The following is a 23,610-nucleotide window of genomic DNA, read 5'->3' on the forward strand; positions in this document are numbered from 1 at the left end:
AGTTCAATGTTATGTTTATGGGTGTCATAAAATTCCATAGCTTCCCACCAAACGCATTGACATTTTCTGTACTTTTTTTTCTCCTTTGGTAGGAAGCTGTTTGTCACCTCACAGAGCATATTCTCCCTGCAGCCCTCATAGGAGTCATCGATAGAGTCAGGGGCCATGTCAAGGGGTGTTGGGTTGGGATTGCGACGATTCAGTCGGGGATGAATCTTCAGAATAGGGAAGAGACAATGGTAACACTTTAATTACAGTGGTGAAATGTATTATTCATAAAGCATTCATAAAGCCTTTATATGCATGACATAAAGAGTCATGAAGCCTTTATATGCATGACATTGTCATAAATCCCTATTATCACACACTCTTTATAAGCCTACATAGTTTTATGTAGCCTTATGCAGTAATGAGATAAACATTATAACACCCACTCCACATGAACTGTTATAAGCAAGCTACATTGTCTCTGCCAAATGTCTCTGTTACACATATATTTATATTATGAAGCCTTTCTGTGTACACAAATTTATACATGTGTTGGGTACAATCAGTGAAGACACATTAGCGTTTACAGGCCTAGTAACTGATTCATAAATTATTTTCCACCACGATTGGTAAAGTGGCACACTCTTTGGATGTTATAACACATTCATAGGAATTTAAACTTATTCATGAATACTTTTTCATGACTTACTGAAAATTATTAAGTTGTATTGTGACATTTTAGCCTTACTCAGTCCTCTTTAAAGACTACAGTCTGTAGGTGCTACAAAGTAATAATTAGTGTAATTTGAAGCTTTAATAGCATGCTCTGTAAAATGAGTAGTATTTCGATAACAGTTTTCTTACGTTAGTTAATGAACCATAGAGGTACCCTGCTCTACGGGTGGTAACTCATTGGATCTGATTCATTTGATTAAATGCAATTACATGTTTTAGAGCTGCAACCATAGAAATACAATGTATTTATTCTACTAAAAAGCTATTGTCAACTTAATGTCTATGGTTATTTTGTTCACTGCTCACTGTGAGCCTATTTGTGCAACTATTATTGAATTTGCATAGAAAAGTAATTTGGTTGCAAATGCAACTGGGGCCATGTAAATCCTTTTTAGGCTACTGATTCCACCAGTGGCACCTTGTATGACCATACAAGTCTATTATGCGACCGAGCACAGTAAAATTATTTGGTTGCAAAGTCACTGCCCTCCTCTACCTCTGCCCCACAAGGAACATTAATACAAGGCGTATAGTTCTGCCTGGACAGGACCACTAACACAAGGCTTATAGTTCTGCCTGGACAGGACCACTAACACAAGGCTTATAGTTCTGCCTGGACAGGACCATTAACACAAGGCTTATAGTTCTGCCTGGACAGGACCATTAACACAAGGCTTATATCTCTGCCTGGACAGGACCACTAACACAAGGCTTATAGTTCTGCCTGGACAGGACCATTAACACAAGGCTTATAGTTCTGCCTGGACAGGACCATTAACACAAGGCTTATAGTTCTGCCTGGACAGGACCATTAACACAAGGCTTATAGTTCTGCCTGGACAGGACCACTAACACAAGGCTTATAGTTCTGCCTGGACAGGACCATTAACACAAGGCTTATAGTTCTGCCTGGACAGGACCATTAACACAAGGCTTATATCTCTGCCTGGACAGGACCACTAACACAAGGCTTATAGTTCTGCCTGGACAGGACCATTAACACAAGGCTTATAGTTCTGCCTGGACAGGACCATTAACACAAGGCTTATAGTTCTGCCTGGACAGGACCACTAACACAAGGCTTATAGTTCTGCCTGGACAGGACCATTAACACAAGGCTTATAGTTCTTCCTGGGCAGGAACATTAACACAAGGCTAGTTCTGTATCTTTACCTGATAACGTACTGCAGGATAGAGCCATTCCCATACAGCACTGTGAATTAGTAACATGCTGTTGAGTTGTTCTAAATATTCAGAAGTCTGGACATGTCTACTGTCCCTCTTACTGAACATCCCCATCCTCCCAAGTCAATACCACCCTCATCCACTCTCTCTTCTTAAATGCCAAAGACAATAAGTCATGTTGAGACAGTGGCTTCAACAAATGTAAAAAGTCTACTTAATTAATGTCCCTAGCCAGTGGGTTTGAGTGGAGTGTCTCCTTTCTCACTACTGGCTATTATATCATTCAGTGTTGTTTTAAATGTCAGAGCCTTGTCTGCTACACGTTCCTGCACCATTACACTGTTTTCTGTCTGCTTGGCCTTTATAACAATCGATCTGACAATAGCTACAGCTAACCAGTCAGTTGCTGAAAATATCCTATAACATGTAAATATACCTGGCTCTGTCCATACTGGTCTTTATTCTGTCCCTTTGAATAAACCTCAAGCACAACATTACATAATACTGTCATGTGTTCAATAGTGCCTCTAACAATTTCTGCCTTGAGATCATGTAAATTCTGCCATGAGATAATGTAAATTATACCTTGAGATTGTTTGAATTATACCTTGAGGTTTTAGGCTATTGTTCCAGAACTAAAATACCTCATACAACTAGTTAAAGCCACTGTCTGTAAGGTGTCCAGTAATTTCACAAAAAATCTCTCTCTGTCTGTAAATGCTACAGTAAATATAGTTACAGTAAATGCTAAAGTACATATAGTTACAGTACATGCTACAGTACATGTAGTTACAGTAAATGCTACAGTAAATATAGTTACAGTATATTTAGTTACAGTAAATGCTACAGTACATATAGTTACAGTACATGCTACAGTACATGTAGTTACATTAAATGCTACAGTACATATAGTTACAGTAAATGCTATATTTGACCAGGCCTGGGTTCAAATACTATTTGAAATCTTTCAAATACTTTGAGTGTTTTCTTTAATCTGCCTGGAGTGCCAGGTGGGCAGGATTTGCACTTTTGGGACTTTTCTTTTGATTCCATTGCAACAAGCATGCTCAATCAAGCACAGCTAAGGTATTTGAACCCAGGTCTGTATGCAATCTATGGTGAATTTGTTGGTACTGTGGCAGTTGTTTCGCATTGGGTTTCTCCCAGTGTGGGCATCACATTATGGAGCTTCGTACATAATTGTAGAAACAAAAGAAAGAAAGGTGGGAACTTCCAGTGATGTGTTCCTATGGGAATACTGGAAAACAAATTAGAACATGAATTGCATCATTCAAGTCACGAGAGTATCCCAAAGTTGACGGGTTTATTGTTCCCCTCGCCACTCTCTAGAAGTCACACTCTGAGTTTCGTCAGCAACACGTGACAACAGAGGGCTCACCGAGCGAATTGGTAGGGGCAAGGGGTGGTTTGGGATTCACATCTCTCTCTGTCTGTTTGTCTTTCTGTCTCTGTCTGTCTCTCTGATTCTCTCTTTGTCTGTCGATCTCTCTCTCTCTATTTCTATCTCTCTCGGTCAGTAACTCTAGTCAGTGTTCCAGACATCTGATTTGAACGGTTAATCTGATTTAAGATGTAACGTAGTTTGCGCACTGTGGAGCAAGACAGTCCTTATTTGGCCGATGGTGAAAGGTCATGTGACACCCAAAAGTATTTATATGACATTATTATTATTATTGTTGTTATTGTTATTATATGTCATGTTGCCTTATGTTGCATGTTTACATATTTGTTTACATGATTCTAAACGTTTTTACATTACTTTGAATGTTTGAAGAAAGTTATTTTGTATTTTCCATTTCTACACAAAGCAGGAAAAACAGTAAAAGTTCCTTTAGTGCCAACTGGTAGTTTCCAGTATCGCTTTACTGAACAACTAATTCATTCACTCATTCATTAGTTAATCGTGTGTCATGGCCTAAGTCACTCAAAAGTGGAGAAGGCATCAGTGGAAGTTTAACAAAGACATGAGAATGTAATAATACTGAATGTTTTTCTTTATTAATGTTGGCAGAAGCTGCATGCATCCCCAATGGAGTCTGTTACACAGGGTAGTACAAGTCTAGTGACTGTAACATCTTAATGTCTGTGTCCTGATGTCAGAATGTAACAATAACAGTGGACCACTAACTCATTAAAATATAACTAACAGACATTGAAAATATATTTGTATCACAAAACAAATGGACTTGTTTGATTAAAACATCTTGACGGAAAATTAAAATGAATGTATGTCTCAAAAAGATATTGTAACAGTCGTCGTATATAGTGGACCAAGGCGCAGCGGGTTGAGTGCTCATTATAACGTTTATTAGAACACTTACAAAACAAAACAAGAAAACGAACGACCGCACAGTATTACAGGCTAAACACAGCAGTGCAAAAACAACTTTCCACAAAGGACAGGTGAAAACAGGGCTACGTAAAAAAAAACGGAATACTCTAAACAAACACCCCTCTACATAAACACATATCCCAACAAACCCCGAACCACATAAAACAAACACCACCCTGCCACGTCCTGACCAAACTACAATAACAAATAACCCCTTTACTGGTCAGGACGTGACAGATATGGACCACGCACATGACTCAATAGTTTGCTGTATTCACAAAATATAAGTTTACCCTGGATGTACAATTTAGAGTTGAATGAACTTGTATACTAATATGAGGTTATGTTAACAAAATGTCTCGTGTTGACATAACTTACAATTTTAAGGCAGTGGGTTATAACACTTTACAGTGTTGGTATTGATAGACGCTGTAGACAGAGGCACCATCTAGATGACATATTTCAGTAAATGCAAGATGTCATATTAAGAACTTAAATCTCAATGCAAATAGGTACGGATATTGCTCATATGTTTCTCCACATATGGCAAAGTAGTAGAATCATTATCTGATTCCTACACGGCTTGATCTGTATTTACACTAAAGCACAGTTCAGATCACTTAAATATGTTGCACTTTTCAGTTTGAAAACAACTTTGCACCACAGGTCTTTGACTGTTTCTCTCTTTTTCACTTCCTCAATTTTAAATTTCTCATAAGGAGGATCAAAACCTCTGCCTCAAGTGGCCCCACGATCGTATATTTTTCCACAGAGGCACCATAGCATGTTTCAATTTCAAAACAATTTTCAGTTCCAAATTCTTCAGCAAGAGTCTGAGAAGTAGAGGTTGAGAGGAATTTGCCAAATCTAATTTCTTGATTTAACTGACCCTTGTAAACACATTTGGTTCCACGGTATACGGTTTTCAAACATTCATTGGGATTCTTTTTTTCTTTCAGAATACGTATGGCATGAGACAGCAGAAAATACCATGCATAAAACTCAAATGTTTTTGCTTTATATTTATCTTTTCCCACACGAACTGCATCATTGAGGGTTTTGTACAAAACACCAGAGTACAACTTGATTGCAAGAATATGTTCCAACTGTAAATTCCCCATCAGACTCTTTGTTGTCAAGAGCATTATAATGGTCAGTCCAACGATTTCCGAAGTCGTTCGTATTGGCTGTAATCTCTTCTTTCAGGTACACTTTCACCTGGTCAACATAGCTGGAACACAGCCCTTGTATGCATCATCGACAGATGAAAGTGCCATGTCCAGAACTATGTCAGGCCTCACCTTGGAGAGGAGAAAAAGGATTTAGCCATTTCACCTTTTTAGGATTTAAAATTCATTTTAAACATCAAGTTAGGGTATGTGACACATGCACACACACAAACATACCATTCCATTCACCATACTGAAGGTCAATGAGAAAACAGCCAACACTGCAAACTTCACCATCTTCACTGCAATCTAGAGTATACTCAAAGATTATCCTAGTTATTATCAGGTTACAGCTCTCTGGTGCTTGTGGCTGTGATGTTACCAAGTTGCCTTCACTTTGGTGCGCCTCCCTCCCTCCGGACAGTAATTTATCCTGTATCTACAATTTGCATAGCTAAAATGCCACTTCAGTACAGGTCTCATTCATACAATACAAACTCTCGTGCCAGTCTCCCATTGGCTGTTTTTGCTAGTTAGTTTTGAATCTATGTTGGTTTTATTCCTCTACCCTTTTTTGTAAATTGAGCGTTGCCCAAGGAAGATGGTAAAACTGACATTTACATGTCACTTGACATCATGTTTACTCCATAACTCTGTACTGAGTAGGACCAGTTTGATACTGTATTGTAGCTGAGCTTCTAGTATTGTCAGTACTCAATGTTTGTTTTAGCTCGTTGCCTCTAATGAATAAAACAGCATAACATATATTTTAAATCTAGCTTTTGATGCTGACACAAATTAATCTGATGTTTTAACTTACATTGCTTCTAGCCGCCCGCCTATGCCCAATTACAAAAAGTAATGTATGAACCGCTAATTGTAACTCTAATGTCCCTAGGCGTTGTTTAACTGGTGTATCTTCTCTCTATCTCACTCGTGACCATGATCCCCTTCAAGCCACTTGAACAATTTCAGGCTTATTCACTGTTTGTTCAGAGCTTAATCAGGTGCAGTCCAGGACCAGGGTTGTGGAGCAATGACCTGCCGGCCAATTTGCATTTACAACTAACGGGCCACTTCAGTTTAAGTCTCGTTCATACCCCACAAACTCTTGTGCCTGTCTAGTTACTGGTTTGTTTCAGAATAACGTTATACGTTGGGCTCATTCCTCTGTCCTTTTCTGGACATCAGAGGCTGACTTCTCCTTCTGCCTGGACAGGTGTATTGACACAAGGCGTGTGGCTCATCTTGATAACGTACTATAGGATAGAGTCATTACCATATTGCTCTTCACATGAGCCATTGCTGTTGAGTGGTTGTAAGTCTACTCTGGCCAACGCTTCTAGGCTCCCCCTTCCATCCTCCCAATACAATACCACAAACAGCAGGCCTTGGGTCTATTTAAGACACTCCTGATGTAATGGAATGTCATTCCTTGAGCACTACAGATACTGTCATGTCCCTAGTGCTATTTACATCTTTAAATCTCATATGTATTTAGTCTACTGTAACTGGTATACACTTTTAAAGAAGACTGTGGCTTTAAGGCCTTTGATGATGAGTTGATGATATATTGCATTGAGTGTTTTTATTGCTGGGCTGGAATAATAGCCTGCATCTGTAGCTCTCCGGGACTAGAGGTGGTTACCACTGATGTAGAGAAGAGAGAGAGAGGTAGCTGAAAATGGTCGGTCTGTTTTATGCATGAAATGCTGCTCCCCTCTGGTAGTTGTGGAGAATGCACAATGTAATCACTTGTTGCCGGTGGTCTTTGAATTCCATTGAACTGCTTTAATTGTGCTCAGTGACGCTTTATTGATGCTACAGGGCAAGTGCTGATAATATATGATAAAAACATAATTAAATATAAATTACACCACATAAGTGAATACATGTTTCTATATAGACACAGTAAATGCTACAATACATATAGTTACAGTAAATTCTACAGTACATATAGTCACAGTAAATACTACAGTAAATATAGTTACATTAAATGCTACAGTAATTACAGTTACAGTAAAGTATACAGTAAATAGAGTTTCAATAAATGCTACAGTACAAATTGTTACAGTAAATGCTACAGTACATGTAGTTACAGTAAATGCTACAGCAAATATAGTTACAGTTAATGCTACAGTAAACGCTATGTATGACCAGACCTGGGTTCAAATACTATTTTAAATCTTTCAAATACTTTGAGCGTTTTATTTAACCTTCCTGGAGTGCCAGATGGGCAGTGTTTGCACTTTGGGGACTGTTCTATTGGTTCCATTGCAATAGGCAAGCCAGCTAAACACAGCTAAAGTATTTGAAAATGTTTCAAATAGTATTTGAACCCAGGTGTGTATATAACCTATGATGAAGTTGTTGGTAGCAGGATTTCTATATTAGATTTCACCCTGTGTGGGCATTACATTATGGAGCTAAGGACCTGGCAGAAGAAGAACAATGTGAATGTACAGTATATAACACAGGTCTACAGTGATGGGGGAATCCACAGGGAACAACCAAGCACAAGCAACCCAGCCTGTTTTATTTCACTCTCTGAATGAGAGAGAGGTTCATTGACTAACAGACAGTTCGACTGCTGTATTTTCCTAAACAGCTTTACAATTCAGATTGTACTGGAATCCTACACTCTCCAGTTTGAAGAGAGATTTACAGTTAAGAACATTCTGGCCTTTTTCCTTTTTGGTAATTTTGAACATCTCAAAAGGTGGTATCAACACCTCCTTCTCCTGTTCTCCCAACACTGGGTAGGACTTGAGATAAGCTCCTGCACATGTCTTTATCTCAAAGCAGGACTTCTCTCCAAATTATTGACTAATTCCCTTGTCAAGAGAGCTGGAGGCAAAGAAGCCGAATCTGATTAGTTGGTTAACTTCACCGCCAAACTCCATGTTGGTTCTCTGGTATGTGGTTTGACAGCCCTGTTGGTTTTCTTTCAGGAGGCGGAGAGCATCAGTCAGCAGGAAATGCAGGGAGTGGAACTGGAAGGAGGTTGAGTACTCTGTTCTATTGCTCCGGACTGCTTGGTTGAACACTGGGTATATCTTAGTTTGACCTCCTGAGTAAGCACAGATAGCCTTGATATGATCATGTGTAAGTTTGTCTTTAGAATTGTACTTGGATTTGTCCTTTTGGAATCGTTGCTGCACATTTTTTGCACATCCTTCTGCCTTCATCCAGGCTTGTTTGAAGATCCCTACATTTCTAATTTCATGTTCCAGATATTCCTTCTGCACCTTGTTGTGCATTTGTTCAGTGCAGCCATTATACATGTCGTCAACACAGTAAGGGACCATGTCTAAGGGTTTGAGGGAATTGAGACCAGGCTGACGGAGATGAACCTTCAGAGAATAAGGAGGGGAAAAACAGCCCAAAAAACAAGAGGAATGGTTTATGAAAACATTTAACTGTAGCGATCTTGTTCACAGATGAACTATAGCACGACCATATGCTGGTAATACCCTTTCATAACAAGGTTCTCATCTCAAAATCCTATAGTTCTACAGAACAAACAAACAGAACAATCAACTATCCAGTTGATGCTGGATAGTGAGCAATGCTGAAAAGGCCTATGTGCTAAAACACCTCCAGAAGTAATCTTCTAGTTCTATGTTCCAGATTGAGAGATCATTTTACCATCTTGGAGTCTACACCCAGAGTCCAATCATGGAAGACACACAGTACAGCAATGGTTAGGATGTTGTCTCTCCTCAGGACTTTAACAGCACCTGTAGTAAAACAACATGTATAGGAGACCATACCAATCATCATAATAATACTAAACATGATACAACATAGCTTTGATATTATTCACTTTTAATAAATAGAAAAATGGGATTAATTGCAATAGCACCATATAGGAGCTGATAAACAAACATACTGGAAATCATTATATTCATTATACAAATAGCTTATAATGATCTGGTAGTTGAACTTACCAGACTGGAACACGACAGAGGTAGTTTTGTATTGTTCAGCTTCAGGACTTGTGTTTTGCAGACTGTCTGATAAGATCTACTTATACCAGGTGAGAGAAATGACTTTACAAGCAGACATAACCACAAACTCTATTCCCACACTGAAGCACCAAGATAATACGTGAACAAAGTCATGCAGACCATGTGTGGTCAGTCAGTTGTCATCAGTCTCACAGGTTGTGTGACTGGTTATGACCTCACAGGATGAGTTCCAGGATTTTTCACTAGCACGTAGGGGTTGGCAAGACAGCATAAACATATCTGGAACTCATCCATTGACTTCACTACCAGTCACACAACCTGAGAGACTGTGACCATGACAACTGACTGACCACATGGTGCAGGGGTTGACTAGCTGTTTTCCTCTAACAGGTATCTTTTTCGGATATTTTCCCCCTCAGAACCCACACTAAAGGTTGAGACCCTCTTGAAGGTGTGACACAGTCATCATCAGGCTGAGTTTAGTGTAAACCACAACCACAACACAAACAACCTGACAAAGATAAATGTCATTCAGACACCCAGATGTAACTATGCAGGTGTCATCATTACTGGAATAGATATTCATGATCATTTCCATCTCTTAGAGATATTGTGTTTTATATTAGTCTTAAAGTAACACTTAGTGTCAAAGTAACCTGTGAATAGACAGTAGACTTTATGACATTTAACCTGTGGATAGACAGTAGATGTTATGACAGTTAACCTGTGGATAGACAGTAGATTTTATGACAATTAACCTGTGGATAGACAGTAGATGATATGACAGTTAACCTGTGGATAGACAGTAGATGTTATGACATGTAAGCTGTGGATAGACAGTAGATGTTATGACAGTTAACCTGTGGATAGACAGTAGATGTTATGACATTTAACCAGTGGATAGACAGTAGATGATAAGACAGTTAACCTGTGGCTAGACAGTAGATGTTATGCCATTTAAAATATACTGTCTATCCACAGGTTAACTGTTAACTGTCATAACCTGTGGATAGACAGTAGATAACCTGTGAAAAGACAGTAGATGTTATGACAGTTAACCTGTGAATAGACAGCAGATGTTTGATAATTCACTGCCACTCTATGGCCTCTGTTGTCTCTGCCAGTCAACAAGATGGCTGCTGAAAGCTTCCTTCATAACCAAGTCCGGCCCCCTCTCTCCTCCAACAGCACTCATGATGTTGGCCACGTTCCAGACTGACTACATTGAAGTCGCCTGCCAGATCTCACAACTACTGGATGAGTGTTTAACATATCAGTTTACCACATCATATGATATAGCGATCTGATGCTCATTTGTCGCTGCGTCAAACTCAACAGCAATATAGCTGGCCTGGAACGAGACATCTATCTCCTCGTTGTGGTTGATAGATTGAGCTGTACTGTGCTCTGACATCAGACACAGGAAACTACTAACCCTGACAGTTGATCAGATTAGCAATAGAGCTTTTAGCTTCCTATTTGAGGTGTTAGTTGCTAAGGGGTGCTACTGCTGCTGCTTACAATTTTAAACCAATCAGAGAACAACCTGAGAACAAGTGGCATTGTTTTTAATGAGATGAAATATTATCTTCTGTAGATTTACAACAGATTTACACATGGTGGGTAAAGAGGACAGGAGATGTAAAATTACTCAATGCATTTCTTTATTTTTTATATTTTTTTACACACATTCTAGTGCACATGACAATAAAACAGAACGTACCATCAGAAACGTCATGGGGCACGTGCACCCTCACATTTGTCCTGTAAAAAAATATAGATATACAGGACCAGTCAAAAGTTTGGGTACACCTACTCATTCAAGGGTTTTTCTTAATTTTTTTACTATTTTCTACATTGTAGAATAATGGTGAAGACATCAGCACTATGAAATAACACGTAATCATGTACATGTAGTAACCAAAAAAGTGTTAAATCAAAATATATATTATATTTGAGATTCTTCAAAGAAGCCAACCTTTGCCTTGATGACAGCTTTACACTCTCTTGTGCGTATGTATGGTCAAAAGACTATACATTACCCGCGTCTAGCTAGGACTCCCTCCCACCCGAAGGCCCAACTTCCTGCCTTCAACCCATCACTACACACTTACCACAGTACGATGAATGGGCAACAGGGGGAGCCAAAAACTTAGGTAGAGGTTGTTACAGGTGCACTGATAACAAGGGAATATATCTCAATCAGGTAAATATAAATCATTGAGGTACGTACCTAATATTTCATCACACATATATATATATACACACACACACACATACATGGAGCTCTGAATGTTCTGTTTTTTATACAAATATGTCTAAAACAGCTTTAACATAGACTCTACCAAACATACATTCTATCAAACTAGTATCTCCCTACACTACGTCAGACAAACTATGATTTGCATATGTAAGTACCCTTGTCTGAGCCAGAACAGCAAGAGGCTATCTTCTGTAGCATGAAGAAGCTTGATGTACAGTACAATTACGCCCCCTGGACAGGATGCTAGTACTTAAGGCCTTATCCCCTGTTAGAGCCAAATAGCCAATTTGTATACAATAACCAGAGCATTATTAGTTGTAATATTAGTGTGAAGCCATTATTGGAGATGAATACCCCCCTTGCGGCGGGTGCGGTGGCTACAGGAGGAGGAAAGGTTATTTGAGGGAGGAAGTCAGGCCTACAAGGAGGAGTCTTGGTTAGACGGGGGAGCAGTATAGTTTTTTGACCGCACTTACTCACATGATTTCTTGAATTTACTGCACACAATAGCCTTCATTTATTGCCTTTTAAGTTATTAGAAAGTCTGAAAGTCCCAAACTCTCCCCTTGCACTGTGTGGTCACTGGTCAGTCATGATTACGGTCACTTAGGTTGTAACAAAGTTATGGATGACCACTCGTTGCTATTTGTCAAATTTCCAGGAAAAGGTGTGTTTAGTTTAGGCGGAACCACATTTGTGAATATGTTTGCAGCTCTTTGAGGATGTGTGACCATCATCTTCTTGATTAAATGACAGTGAACTTACCAGAACTGGAGCCCGGTAGAGGCTGTTTTGTAGAAGACTTGTCACGATCGTTATATAAATAATCGGACCAAGGCGCCCTGGACTGGGCACCGGCGCCGAGGAAGGCTCCGGCCATGGAGCGGGACTGGACGCCGTGCCTGGACTGGGCACTGGCGCAGAGGAAGGCTCCGACCATGGAGCGGGACTGGATGCCATGCCTGGACAGGGCACTGGCGCAGAGGAAGGCTCCGGCCATGGAGTGGGACTGGACACCGTGCCTGGACTGGGCATCGGCGCAGTGGAAGGCTCCGGCCATGGCACCGGGGCAGGAAGCTCCAGGCCGTGGACCGGCGCAGGAAGCTCCGGGCCGTGGACCGTCACCGGAAGCTCTGGACCGTGGACCATCACTGGAGGCTCTGAACTGTGAACTGTCGCTGGAAGCTCTGGACTGTGAACCGTCGCTGGACGTACCGGGCTGGGAAGGCGCACTGGAGGCCTGATGCGTGGAGCCGGCACAGGTTTCACCGGACTGATGACACGCTCTTCAGGGCGAGTGCGCTGCAGAATACACCTAACCAACATCTCTCTCCGATCTCCCTCCTCCAATTGCTCCATCGACTCCCAGACGGTCTCTGGCTCTCTCCTCGGCTCGGCCGACCGCCCCTTGTGCCCCCCCCAAAAAATTATCTTGGGGTTGCCCTTGGGCTGTTTGTGGCCGCTGACCCCGGCGTCGTCGCTGTCCTCTTTTACTCCTCGGCGACTCCCGCCAAGGAAGGGTCTCGCATCCACCCATTATCTCTTCCCAGGTCCAACTCTCCTTTACCTCCTGGGCACGCTGCTTGGTCCTGACATGGTGGGATATTCTGTCACGATCGTTATATAAATAATCAGACCAAGGCGCAGCGTGAGTGGAGTTCCACATTTTATTGATTGTGAAACTTCAAAAAAAAGAAAAAAGAAATAAGGATGTGAAGTACGTAGCGCACACATACGAAACAAAACAATATCCAACATCGCAGGTTGGAAAAGGAACACACTAAGTATGATCCCCAATTAGAGGCAACAATTATCAGCTGCCTCCAATTGGAAACCATACACATACACCAACATAGAAACACTTAGAACCCCCCCTAGTCACGCCCTGACCTAAAACACCATAGAGAACCCCGAGGGCTCTCTATGGTCAGGGCGTGACAAGACTTCAGGTTTCCTGTCTGCAGACTGTCTGAAAAGGTCTACTGATTTTATTATTATTATTATTATTTAACTTTATTTAACTAGGCAAGTCAGTTAAGAACAAATTCTTATTTACAATGACGGCCTACCCCGGCCAAACCAGGACAACGCTGGCCCAATTGTGTGCCGCCCTATAGGACTCCCAATCACGGCCAGATGTGATGCAGCCTGTATGCTTGGTCAGAGAGCTGGCTCTATAGGTTAATACCAGATTTACAGGCAGTGTATAAAGATGACATGAGATTTAATCATTCTCAATGTTTTTTTTTTATTGGTTTCAACAAGAGCTGCAGGGCACATTTTAAAGCTCCTTTATTTCAATATTTTAAAACCAAATTAAATGACAATGTCAGGAAAGAAAATCATACAAGCACAGAGAGTTGTTCTTAACAGGATCATTACAACTGTGATATGGAAATTGGTTAAGATTCCTCATTGTATCATTGTATCATTGTTTCAGGGCAGAATGATCAGTGAAATACAATAATTATCAACATAGTAAAGAGCATTATGTAGTCTGTATCCGATGCTCTGATGAATGTATAAAAGCTGCTTCTCAGATTTGATTCTGCTCCATTGTAAACCCATCTGCAGTTCATGTTGCTCTTCGATATTCCGGTGCTATTCAGTGTGTAGACGACATCACACCACGTGTTTGTCTGGACAGCAGTGATTCTAAAGACCTCATAGGACGGGATTAAAACCTCACTCTCATTGATATAGGCAGAGTAATATGTCAGGTTAGCACCGAAACATGTGTTGATCTCAAAGCAGGACGTGTTGCCAAACATATGTAATGACTTATTTAAAGAACTGGAGGCAAAGAATCCGAAACGGATCTCTTTGTTTAGAACATTTCGATCAAAATACACATTGGTTCTACGGTAGGTGGTCCTACATGTTGTTTGACTTTGTTTGAGAATCTGCATGGCGTCAGTTAGATAGAAGTGCAGGGAATGGTACTGGAATGATGTTCCATACCCATAACTGCCTTGTCTAACTGCTTCGTTGAAGTCTAGGTAGATGGATTCGGATGGAGGTTGGGGTTTGTTATTTGTGTACGAATACATAGAGACGGAATGCACTTTTTGCAGACCATCTTTTGGAATGGATGCATGTTTCTCTGCTATGTCCCAGGCTCTTCTGAAGTTAGTGGTGGTGTTTTTCTCATGTGGGAGGTAGTAGCCATCCACCCTCTTAAAGGCTTCGTCTCTGCAGCCATCGTATTTGTCATCAATAGAATTTGGTTCCATGTCCAGCGGGAAAGTCGTCTCCTTCTGTAACAGTGATATCTTAATTACTGTAGATACTCCTTATACAGACTTAATGGGTGACTGTGTACCGCCTTGATAAAATGTCTTCCAATCCCTTTGCTTTAAGGATACTCTAAAATTGTAAAATTGTAAAGAAATTGTCTAATTACACATGACTAAGACCATTTCATCTGAATAAATTTCAAAAACAGAGTAGAAAATAATTCTCAGAAAAAACGTACTTTGTGGCTACAGCCCCAAAAGAGAATGTAGAATGTTAACAGAGCAATCATTGTGGGTTAACCCCCTAGAGTCACTTGACATGCATCCATCTAATTAACGTAATAAAAACATCCACATCAAAAATCTGCCTGTTTAAGCCAGAGATATCTCTTTTTGCAGGGGCTGTGTCTCAATCCATCGCATCCGCCTATATCGGTCTTCCGCATCTGCAGTGGAAAGTGGCTGAGCTACAGCAGTGTTTGTCAGACCATGAACCTTCCCGAAAATCGGTCTTCTCATGAAAACGGCTGTACCGTCCAAATGGTTTGGCCTACAAACCCGTATGACCACTATGAAAAGGTGAGACTCACAAGCGTCAAGTGAGTTGTCTGAAAGTTTTTAAAAAATGTATGGATGTAGTTTTGTGTCTTAGATATGGGTAAGACACTTCAAAACCTTATTCCATATGATACATTTTTTTGGCTGTGTGTTTTGCCATTTATGCATGTGTTATTCAATGCATTTCTATGGGCTATAGAAGAAGCCAGAGACAAAATGTATGCACAGCGACGTGAGAGACTGATCAACAACTACAGGAAGCGTTTGGTTGGAGTCATTGCAGCTAAAGGTGGCACAACCAGTCATTGAGTGCTAGTGGGAAGAAAAAAAATTTCACACACGGGCATTGGGTGTTGCATAACTTTGTTTATGAAATAAATGAAATAAGTATGGAATTGTGTTATTTTTTCAATCAGGTTCCATTTTTATTTTATACCATTATTTAACTAGGAAGGGCTCATTGAGATTTGAAATCTCTTTTTCAAGAGCGTCCTGGCCAAGAAAGGCAGCACCAAGTCATTATACAATTTCAGACAGACAACATGAACAACTACAGGTATGTCAGGGATTTCGTCGTCGTCAGACGATATGGCGAAATCATCGTCGGAAAAGGAGGACCAAAATGCAGCAGGACTGTGTTTGTTCATTTTGAACATTTATTAACTCAAAATGAATACCAAAAACAACAAAACAAACTCACGATATACTGACAGTCTTCTCAGGCTCACATACGCTAGACAAAGAACAATCTCCCACAAATGACAAACACACCCTAATATATGGGACTCTCAATCAAAGGCAAATAGACAACACCTGCCTTCAATTGAGAGTCCCAACCCCAATTAACCAAACATAGGAACAGACTCACTAGACTAAACATAGAATACATGAATATCAGACAGTGCCCAACAAACCCTGGAATACTTAAATCAAATGCCCTTCTAGAAAAACACCACCCTGAACCACATAAAACAAATACCCTCTGCCACGTCCTGACCAAACTACAATAACAATTAACCCTTATACTGGCCAGGACGTGACAAGGTAACTCTGCAGCCCTTGGTCTAATATTAGGTTTTGGTTGAAGATCTGATAACATTCAGTATCAAAAATATGCAAAAAGTAGAGAAAATATGAAAGGGGGCAAATACTTTTTCACAGCATTGTATTACTCCCTGGGAAAAGTAATTAGTTACTGGTTATTGTACTTTATATTACCCCAAAATGTTGGGCATCCTTACTCAGTGTAAACAATGTCAACGTTACATTACGTAGCCTATGCACCAGCACAAGAAGCCTAATAATAACAGCCCCAAAATCTACTACAAACACTCAGCTACAAGCTTGTTCGGCTCCCTGGGTTACAGCCTGTTCTCCTGAACAATTCGAATCAAGCATTGGTTGTTTGGATGAGTTAGGCCTACAGTCAACCTCAGCAGCAGTGGTCAGATCTCGGTAGGGGGAGTCTGTCACTATGAGTTTCATGTTGGTGACATTATAAGTACTGGAGAAGATTGGAAGTCGTGTTTCTAGCAGTGGAGAGGTGTTTCTCGCCTGGGCGTAGTTTACATTTTACTGTTATATTCTTGCCATTTTGTCCAACCAAATCAAAGTAATGGGAGTACTTCCACGCTGAGAAAGTCAAGGTTTTAGACACTTCTGTCATTTTTTTATCTTCCTCACTAAAGTAGTTAGTTGTAGTGCGTGTGTAAACAGGAACTTGGTGAGAGGATGAAACCAATTAGAATCTGGGGCGGGGGGATTTAAAATATTGCGCCAACAGAGAGGGAATAATCACCACAAATATTGATTTGGATCAATAGCTGTAATGTTATTACTCAAATTGGAACAGTGCTCTGTTATATTGCTCCTTACCGCAAAACGTTATATTATTACTGTAGCACGTTACCCCCAACACTGTTCACTGTTCATTGTACATGGTGGAGGGGAAGGGTCAGTAATATACAGTGAATAATAACATAATATAGAGTATTATGTAGCCTGTATCTGATGCTCTGATGAATGCACAAAAAACTGCTTCTCAGATTAATTTTTCCATCATTTCGCACCAGTTTGCAGTTCAGGTTGCTCTTAGGTTCTCCAGTGCTCACTACTGTGTAGACTACTTCACAATCCCCTAATGGCACTAATGGTGAGTTTGTCTTGATGTTGGTGACCTTGAATATCTCATAGGGGGGGGGGATTAAAACCTCACAATGATGGCAGAGTAGTTAGCCACATCTGCATTGAGGTAATATGTACATTTAGGTAGAGTGAATATGCATAGATAATAACAGAGAGTAGCAGCAGCACAGAAGGGGGGGGGGGCAATGCAAATAGTCTGGATAGCCATTTGACTAGATGTTCAGGAGTCTTATAGCTTGGGGGTGGAAGCTGTTTAGAAGCCTCTTGGACCTAGACTTGGCCCTCTGGTACCGCTTGCCGTGCGCTAGAAGAGAGAACAGTCTATGACTAGGGTAGCTGGAGTCTGACAATTTTTAGGGCCTTCCTCTGACACCGCCTTGTATAGAGGTCCTGGATGGCAGGAGGCTTGGCCCCGGTGATGTACTAGGCCGCATGCACTACCCTCTGTAGTGCCTTGCGGTCAGAGGCCGAGCAGTTGCCAGACCAGGCAGTGATGAAACCGGTCAGTATGCTCTCGATGGTGCAGCTGTAAAACCTTTTGAGGATCTGAGGACCCATGCCAAATCTTTTCAGTCTTCTGAGGGGGAATAGGTTTTGTCGTGCCCCCTTCGCGACTGTCTTGGTGTGCTTGGACCATTTTAGTTTGTTGGTGATGTGGACTCCAAGGAACTTGAAGCTCTCAACCTGCTCCACTACAGCCCGTTGATGAGAATTGGGGATTGAACACACACCCTAAGGGGCCCCCGTGTTGAGGATATGCATGGCGGATGTGTTGTTACCTACCTTTACCACCTTGGGGCGGCCCGTCAGGAAGTCCAAAATCCAGTTGCAGAGGGAGGTGTTTAGTGGTCCTTAGCTTAGTGATGAGCTTTAAGGGCACTACGGTGTGGAACTCTGAGCTGTAGTCAATGAATAGCATTCTCACATAGGTGTTCCTTTTGTCCAGGTGTGAAAGGGCAGTGTGGAGTGCAATAGAGATTGCATCATCTGTGGATCTGTTGGTGTGGTTTGTACATTGGAGTGGGTTTAGAATTTCTGGGATAATGGTGTTGATGTGAGCCATGACCAGCCTTTCAAAGTATTTCATGGCTATAAATTTGAGTGCTACGGGTCGGTAGTCATTTAGGCAGCTTACCTTAGTGTTCTTGGGCACAGGGACTAGGGTTGTCTGCTTGAAACATGTTGATATTACAGACTCAGACAGGAAGAGTTTGAAAATGTCAGTGAGGACACTTGCCAGTTGGTCAGCGCATGCTTGGAGTACATGTCCTGGTAACCCGTCTGGCCCTGCAGCCTTGTGAATGTTGACCTGTTTAAAGGTCTTACTCACATCGGCTGCGGAGAGCGTGATCACACAGTCATCCGAAACAGCTAATGCTCTCATGCAAGTTTCAGTGTTACTTGCCTCGAAGCGAGCATAGAAGTTATTTAGCTCGTCTGGTAGGCTCCTGTCACTGGGCAGTTCTCAGCTGTGCTTCCCTTTGTTGTCTGTAATAGTTTGCAAGCCCTGCCACATCCGACGAATGTCGGAGCCGGTGTAGTACGATTCGATCTTAGTCCTGTATTGACACTGTGCCTGTTTGATGGTTCGTCGGAGGGCAATGCAGGATTTCTTATAAACTTCTGGGTTAGAGACCTGCTCCTTGAAAGTGGAAGCTCTACCCTTTAGCTCAGTGCGAATGTTGCCTGCAATCCATGGCTTCTTGTTGGCGTATGTACGTACGGTCACTGTGGGGATGACGTCCTCAATGCACTTAGGTACTGTCATGACGTTGCCCTCTCTCTGGGAACAGGGAGCACAGTTGACCCCCTCCCCCTTGCACCATCCCCCTACCTACATCTCCCTACCCAGGCCCTGTCAAGGCGGTCGTAAATTCCAAAGGAAATGTCCGACCTAACAGGCCCAGTTGAGACAGAGAGGGGTTTCATGGAGAGACAAGGAAATTCTTCCAACTCACAGAATTGGGGAACTGACATTTATGTCTGGAGAAGGTATAAAAGATCGGTGAAGAATCCAGCTACAAACTGGTCCGCTTGGTACAATTTTGTGATACTCAGAAGAGACAATACAGCCATATTACCATAATACTGTTTGTATATAGCCTCAGCTATGGGACTTGCATCTAAATGGTTGTATAAAATGTATTAATAAGGATAAAGCTATTTGTAATACATTGAGATGCTATGTACTGATGTTAATGTGATAGAATGTATTTTCTGTTCAAAGATTAAATCAGTCATTGGCACGCCCCCAGGGACACAGACAGGACCAGGCGTCATGTGACAAGCCTGTTCTATGTTCACGTATAAAACCCCACCCTGATTTACTTTCTTCAGACCAGCTTACCTCAGAAGAGAGAGCCAAGGTTTGACCCCCAATTCCTCTACTGAAAGTTAACTATACCACATGGTTAAACTTTTAGACTATCGATACCGACAGAATAAGAACAAGTCTTTGATATTAATTATTAGTCTGCAGCTAAGTAAATTATATCATTGAACGCGAAGACCAACGAAACATCCATTCTATAACGACATCAATGAATGTCGCTTTGAAAGATCCATTCTAACCGAGAGAGAGAGAGAACTCTCCAACAGAACGACTCTCCAACAAGGATCCCGACGACACACTGAGCGTAAATATATATTGATTGCAAATGTTCCCGAATGAGTGAGCGTTCATGTGCAAAGGATTAGCATATCAATTGTTAATATTAATGAACTCTGTGTGCCTCCTCAGCTGCCCTTTTATGACCCTTTGTTTAACAAGTCACCAGCCATGCCTGTTTAGCCTACTAGGGCACATTACTCTACCAATTCTTTGTGACGATAATTACTGTTTGTATGCTTTCTGTGAATTACTTAGTTTAGTAAATAAATGATTTTAAGACAATTGATGTATGGATGACTTTAGTAAAGGCTGGATTCGTGCAGATACAACAATTTATGACGTTTGGAATGAGACTGGACACGAGGTAAAATACACCATTTAAACCAGAAGATAATCGGCCTCTACTATAATATAATATAATATATAATGTTATAATATAGGAAAGTTATATTAGGAAAATTATAACTTTGTAATCTGAATATTTTCCTTGGTGCCCCGATCTCCTAGTTAATTACAATTAAACGATTAATCAGTTTAATCATGTGATAATAATTACAGGGAGTTAATTGATAAACATGTCTTCAGTTTAAAGGTGACCCAAAGACACGACAGTACAATACATTACTTTCTAAGACCTACCAGTTCCCTGTGTACTACTTATTAATTAGAACAACATTTGCTTATTCCTATGTGCATTAGTTTTATGCATATTCTCTCATATCACATATTCTCAATAGATTGTAGAGGAACTTGAGCTTTTAATGATAATCTCAATCAGACCTGGGTTTTGAGATATTTTATGTGTGCCTTATTTTTTTGTTCGCCTGGCTTAATAAACCAAAATAAAAGTCCCCAAATTGCAAACCCCACCTATCTGACACTGCAGGCAGACTCAAGCAAACACTCAAAGTCTTTGAAATGATTTAAACCCAGGTCTGATTTATATAGATGATCAAACTATGAGACTTTACATTTCAAATAATACATAATACTGTATATATACTGTATATCTTACCAGTCCAAAGTTTTTTATTTTTTATTTTTTATTTCACCTTTATTTAACTTATTATGGATAGGGGGCAGTATTTTCACGGCCGGATAAAAAACATACCCGATTTAATCTGGTTATTACTCCTGCCCAGAAACTAGAATATGCATATAATTAGTAGCTTTGGATAGAAAACACTACAAAAGTTTCTAAAACTGTTTGAATGGTGTCTGTGAGTATAACGGAACTCAAATGGCAGGCCAAAACCTGAGAAGATTCTGTACAGGAAATACCCTGTCTGACCATTTCTCGGCCTTCTTTGTCATCTCTATCCAAAACAGAAGATCTTTGCTGTAACGTGACACTTTCTAAGGCTCCCATAGGCTCTCAGAAGGCGCCAGAACGTTGAATGATGACTCTGCAGTCTCTGGCTGAAAAACAGTAGCGCATTTGGTAAGTGGTCGATCTGAGAACAACGAGACGGGCGCGCGCATGCACGTGAAGTGTCCATTTTACATTTTCAGTCTTTGAACGAAAACAACGACTCCCGGTCGGAATATTATCGCTATTTTACGAGAAAAATCGCATAAAAATAGATTTTAAACAGCTTTTGACATGCTTTTTTTCTTAAAGTAAATCTGAGTTTGGTGAGTACCAAACTTAGTGGGTGTCAAAATAGCTAGCCTGTGATGGCCGGGCTATCTACTCAGAATATTGCAAAATGTGCTTTCACCGAAAAGCTTTTTTAAAATCGGACACCGCGATTGCATAAAGGAGTTCTGTATCTATAATTCTTAAAATAATTGTTATGTTTTTTGTGATCGTTTACCGTGAGTAATTTAGTAAATTCACCGGAAGTGTTCGGTGGGAATGCTAGTTCTGAACGTCACATGCTAATGTAAAAAGCTGGTTTTTGATATAAATATGAACTTGATTGAACAAAACATGCATGTATTGTACAACATAATGTCCTAGGAGTGTCATCTGATGAAGATCATCAAAGGTTAGTGCTGCATTTAGCTGTGGTTTTGTTTTTTGTGACATTATATGCTAGCTTGAAAAATGGGTGTCTGATTATTTCTGGCTGGGTACTCTGCTGACATAATCTAATGTTTTGCTTTCGCTGTAAAGCCTTTTTGAAATCAGACAGTGTGGTTAGATAAAGGAGAGTCTTGTCTTTAAAATGGTGTAAAATAACCATATGTTTGAAAAATTGAAGTTTTTGGATTTTTGAGGAATTTGTAATTCGCGCCACGCCTATCATTGGATATTGGAGCAGGTTTTCCGCTAGCGGAACGTCTAGATGTAAAATAATTTTCTCCTAAAAAAGCGATAATATTCCGACCGGGAGTCGTTGTATCCGTTCAAAGACGATAGAATAAAAACATGGTGTCGTCTCATGCACGAGCATGAGTCCCATTGTCCGCTGATAGACCACTTGCCAAACGCGCAAATGTGTTTCAGCCTGGGGCTGCCTCGATATCATTCAGCTTTTTCCCGGGCTCTGAGAGCCTATGGGAGCCGTAGGAAGTGTCACGTTATGTTTTTTGTGATCGTTTACCGTGAGTAATTTAGTAAATTCACCGGAAGTGTTCGGTGGGAATGCTAGTTCTGAACGTCACATGCTAATGTAAAAAGCTGGTTTTTGATATAAATATGAACTTGATTGAACAAAACATGCATTTATTGTATAACATAATGTCCTAGGAGTGTCATCTGATGAAGATCATCAAAGGTTAGTGCTGCATTTAGCTGTGGTTTTGGTTTTTGTGACATTATATGCTAGCTTGAAAAATGGGTGCCTGATTATGTCTGGCTGGGTACTCTCCTGACATAATATAATGTTTTGCTTTTGTTGTAAAGCCTTTTTGAATTTACAATTTAGTAATTAACACTGGAGTGATAGATTTGCAGATGAGGATGTGCAAGCAGAAATACTGGTGTGCAAAAGAGCAGAAAAGCAAAAAAAAATATGGGGATGAGGTAGGTAGTTGGTTGGATGGGCTATGTGTACTGCTGCAGCGATCGGTAAGCTGCTCTGACAGCTAATGCTTAAAGTTAGTAAGGGAGATATAAGTCTCCAACTTCAGTGATTTTTGCAATTCGTTCCAGTCATTGGCAGCAGAGAACTGGAAGGAAAGGTGGCCAAAGGAGGTGTTGGTTTTGGGGATGACCAGTGAAATATACCTGCTGGAGCGCGTGCTACGGGTGGGTGTTGCTATGATGACCAGTGAGCTGAGATAAGGCGGAGCTTTACCTAGCCAAGACTTATTGTCACGACTTCCGCCGGAGTCGGTCCCTCTCCTTGTTCGAGCTGCGCTCGGCGGTCAACGTCACCGGCCTTCTAGCCATCGCCAATCCACTTTTCATTTTCCATTTGTTTTGTCTTTGTTTTCTACACACCTGGT

The 23,610-nt window shown here is 40.8% G+C and overlaps 1 protein-coding gene and 1 long non-coding RNA gene across 2 annotated transcripts in view; both read right to left on the reverse strand.

The window, feature by feature from the left end:
• Positions 1–5,214: 5,214 nt before the first annotated feature.
• Positions 5,215–5,757, reverse strand: LOC115202042 (uncharacterized). The gene is made up of 2 exons (XR_003879883.1): positions 5,668–5,757; positions 5,215–5,562 (listed from the first exon to the last, which is right to left on the reverse strand). It is a non-coding gene; the product is annotated as an uncharacterized LOC115202042 (long non-coding RNA).
• A 1,995-nt stretch (positions 5,758–7,752) lies between these two features.
• LOC115202416 (NAD(P)(+)--arginine ADP-ribosyltransferase 1-like) overlaps positions 7,753–23,610 on the reverse strand; it is a 29,246-nt gene continuing 13,388 nt past the window's right edge. Inside the window, exon 2 of the mRNA XM_029766553.1 lies at positions 7,753–8,783. Coding sequence (XP_029622413.1) covers positions 8,250–8,783 — 534 coding nt within the window. The 3' untranslated portion in view covers positions 7,753–8,249. The remainder of the gene's footprint in view (positions 8,784–23,610) is intronic.

The sequence above is a fragment of the Salmo trutta genome, chromosome 11 (assembly GCF_901001165.1).
Source record: "Salmo trutta chromosome 11, fSalTru1.1, whole genome shotgun sequence".
NCBI lineage: Eukaryota > Metazoa > Chordata > Actinopteri > Salmoniformes > Salmonidae > Salmo > Salmo trutta.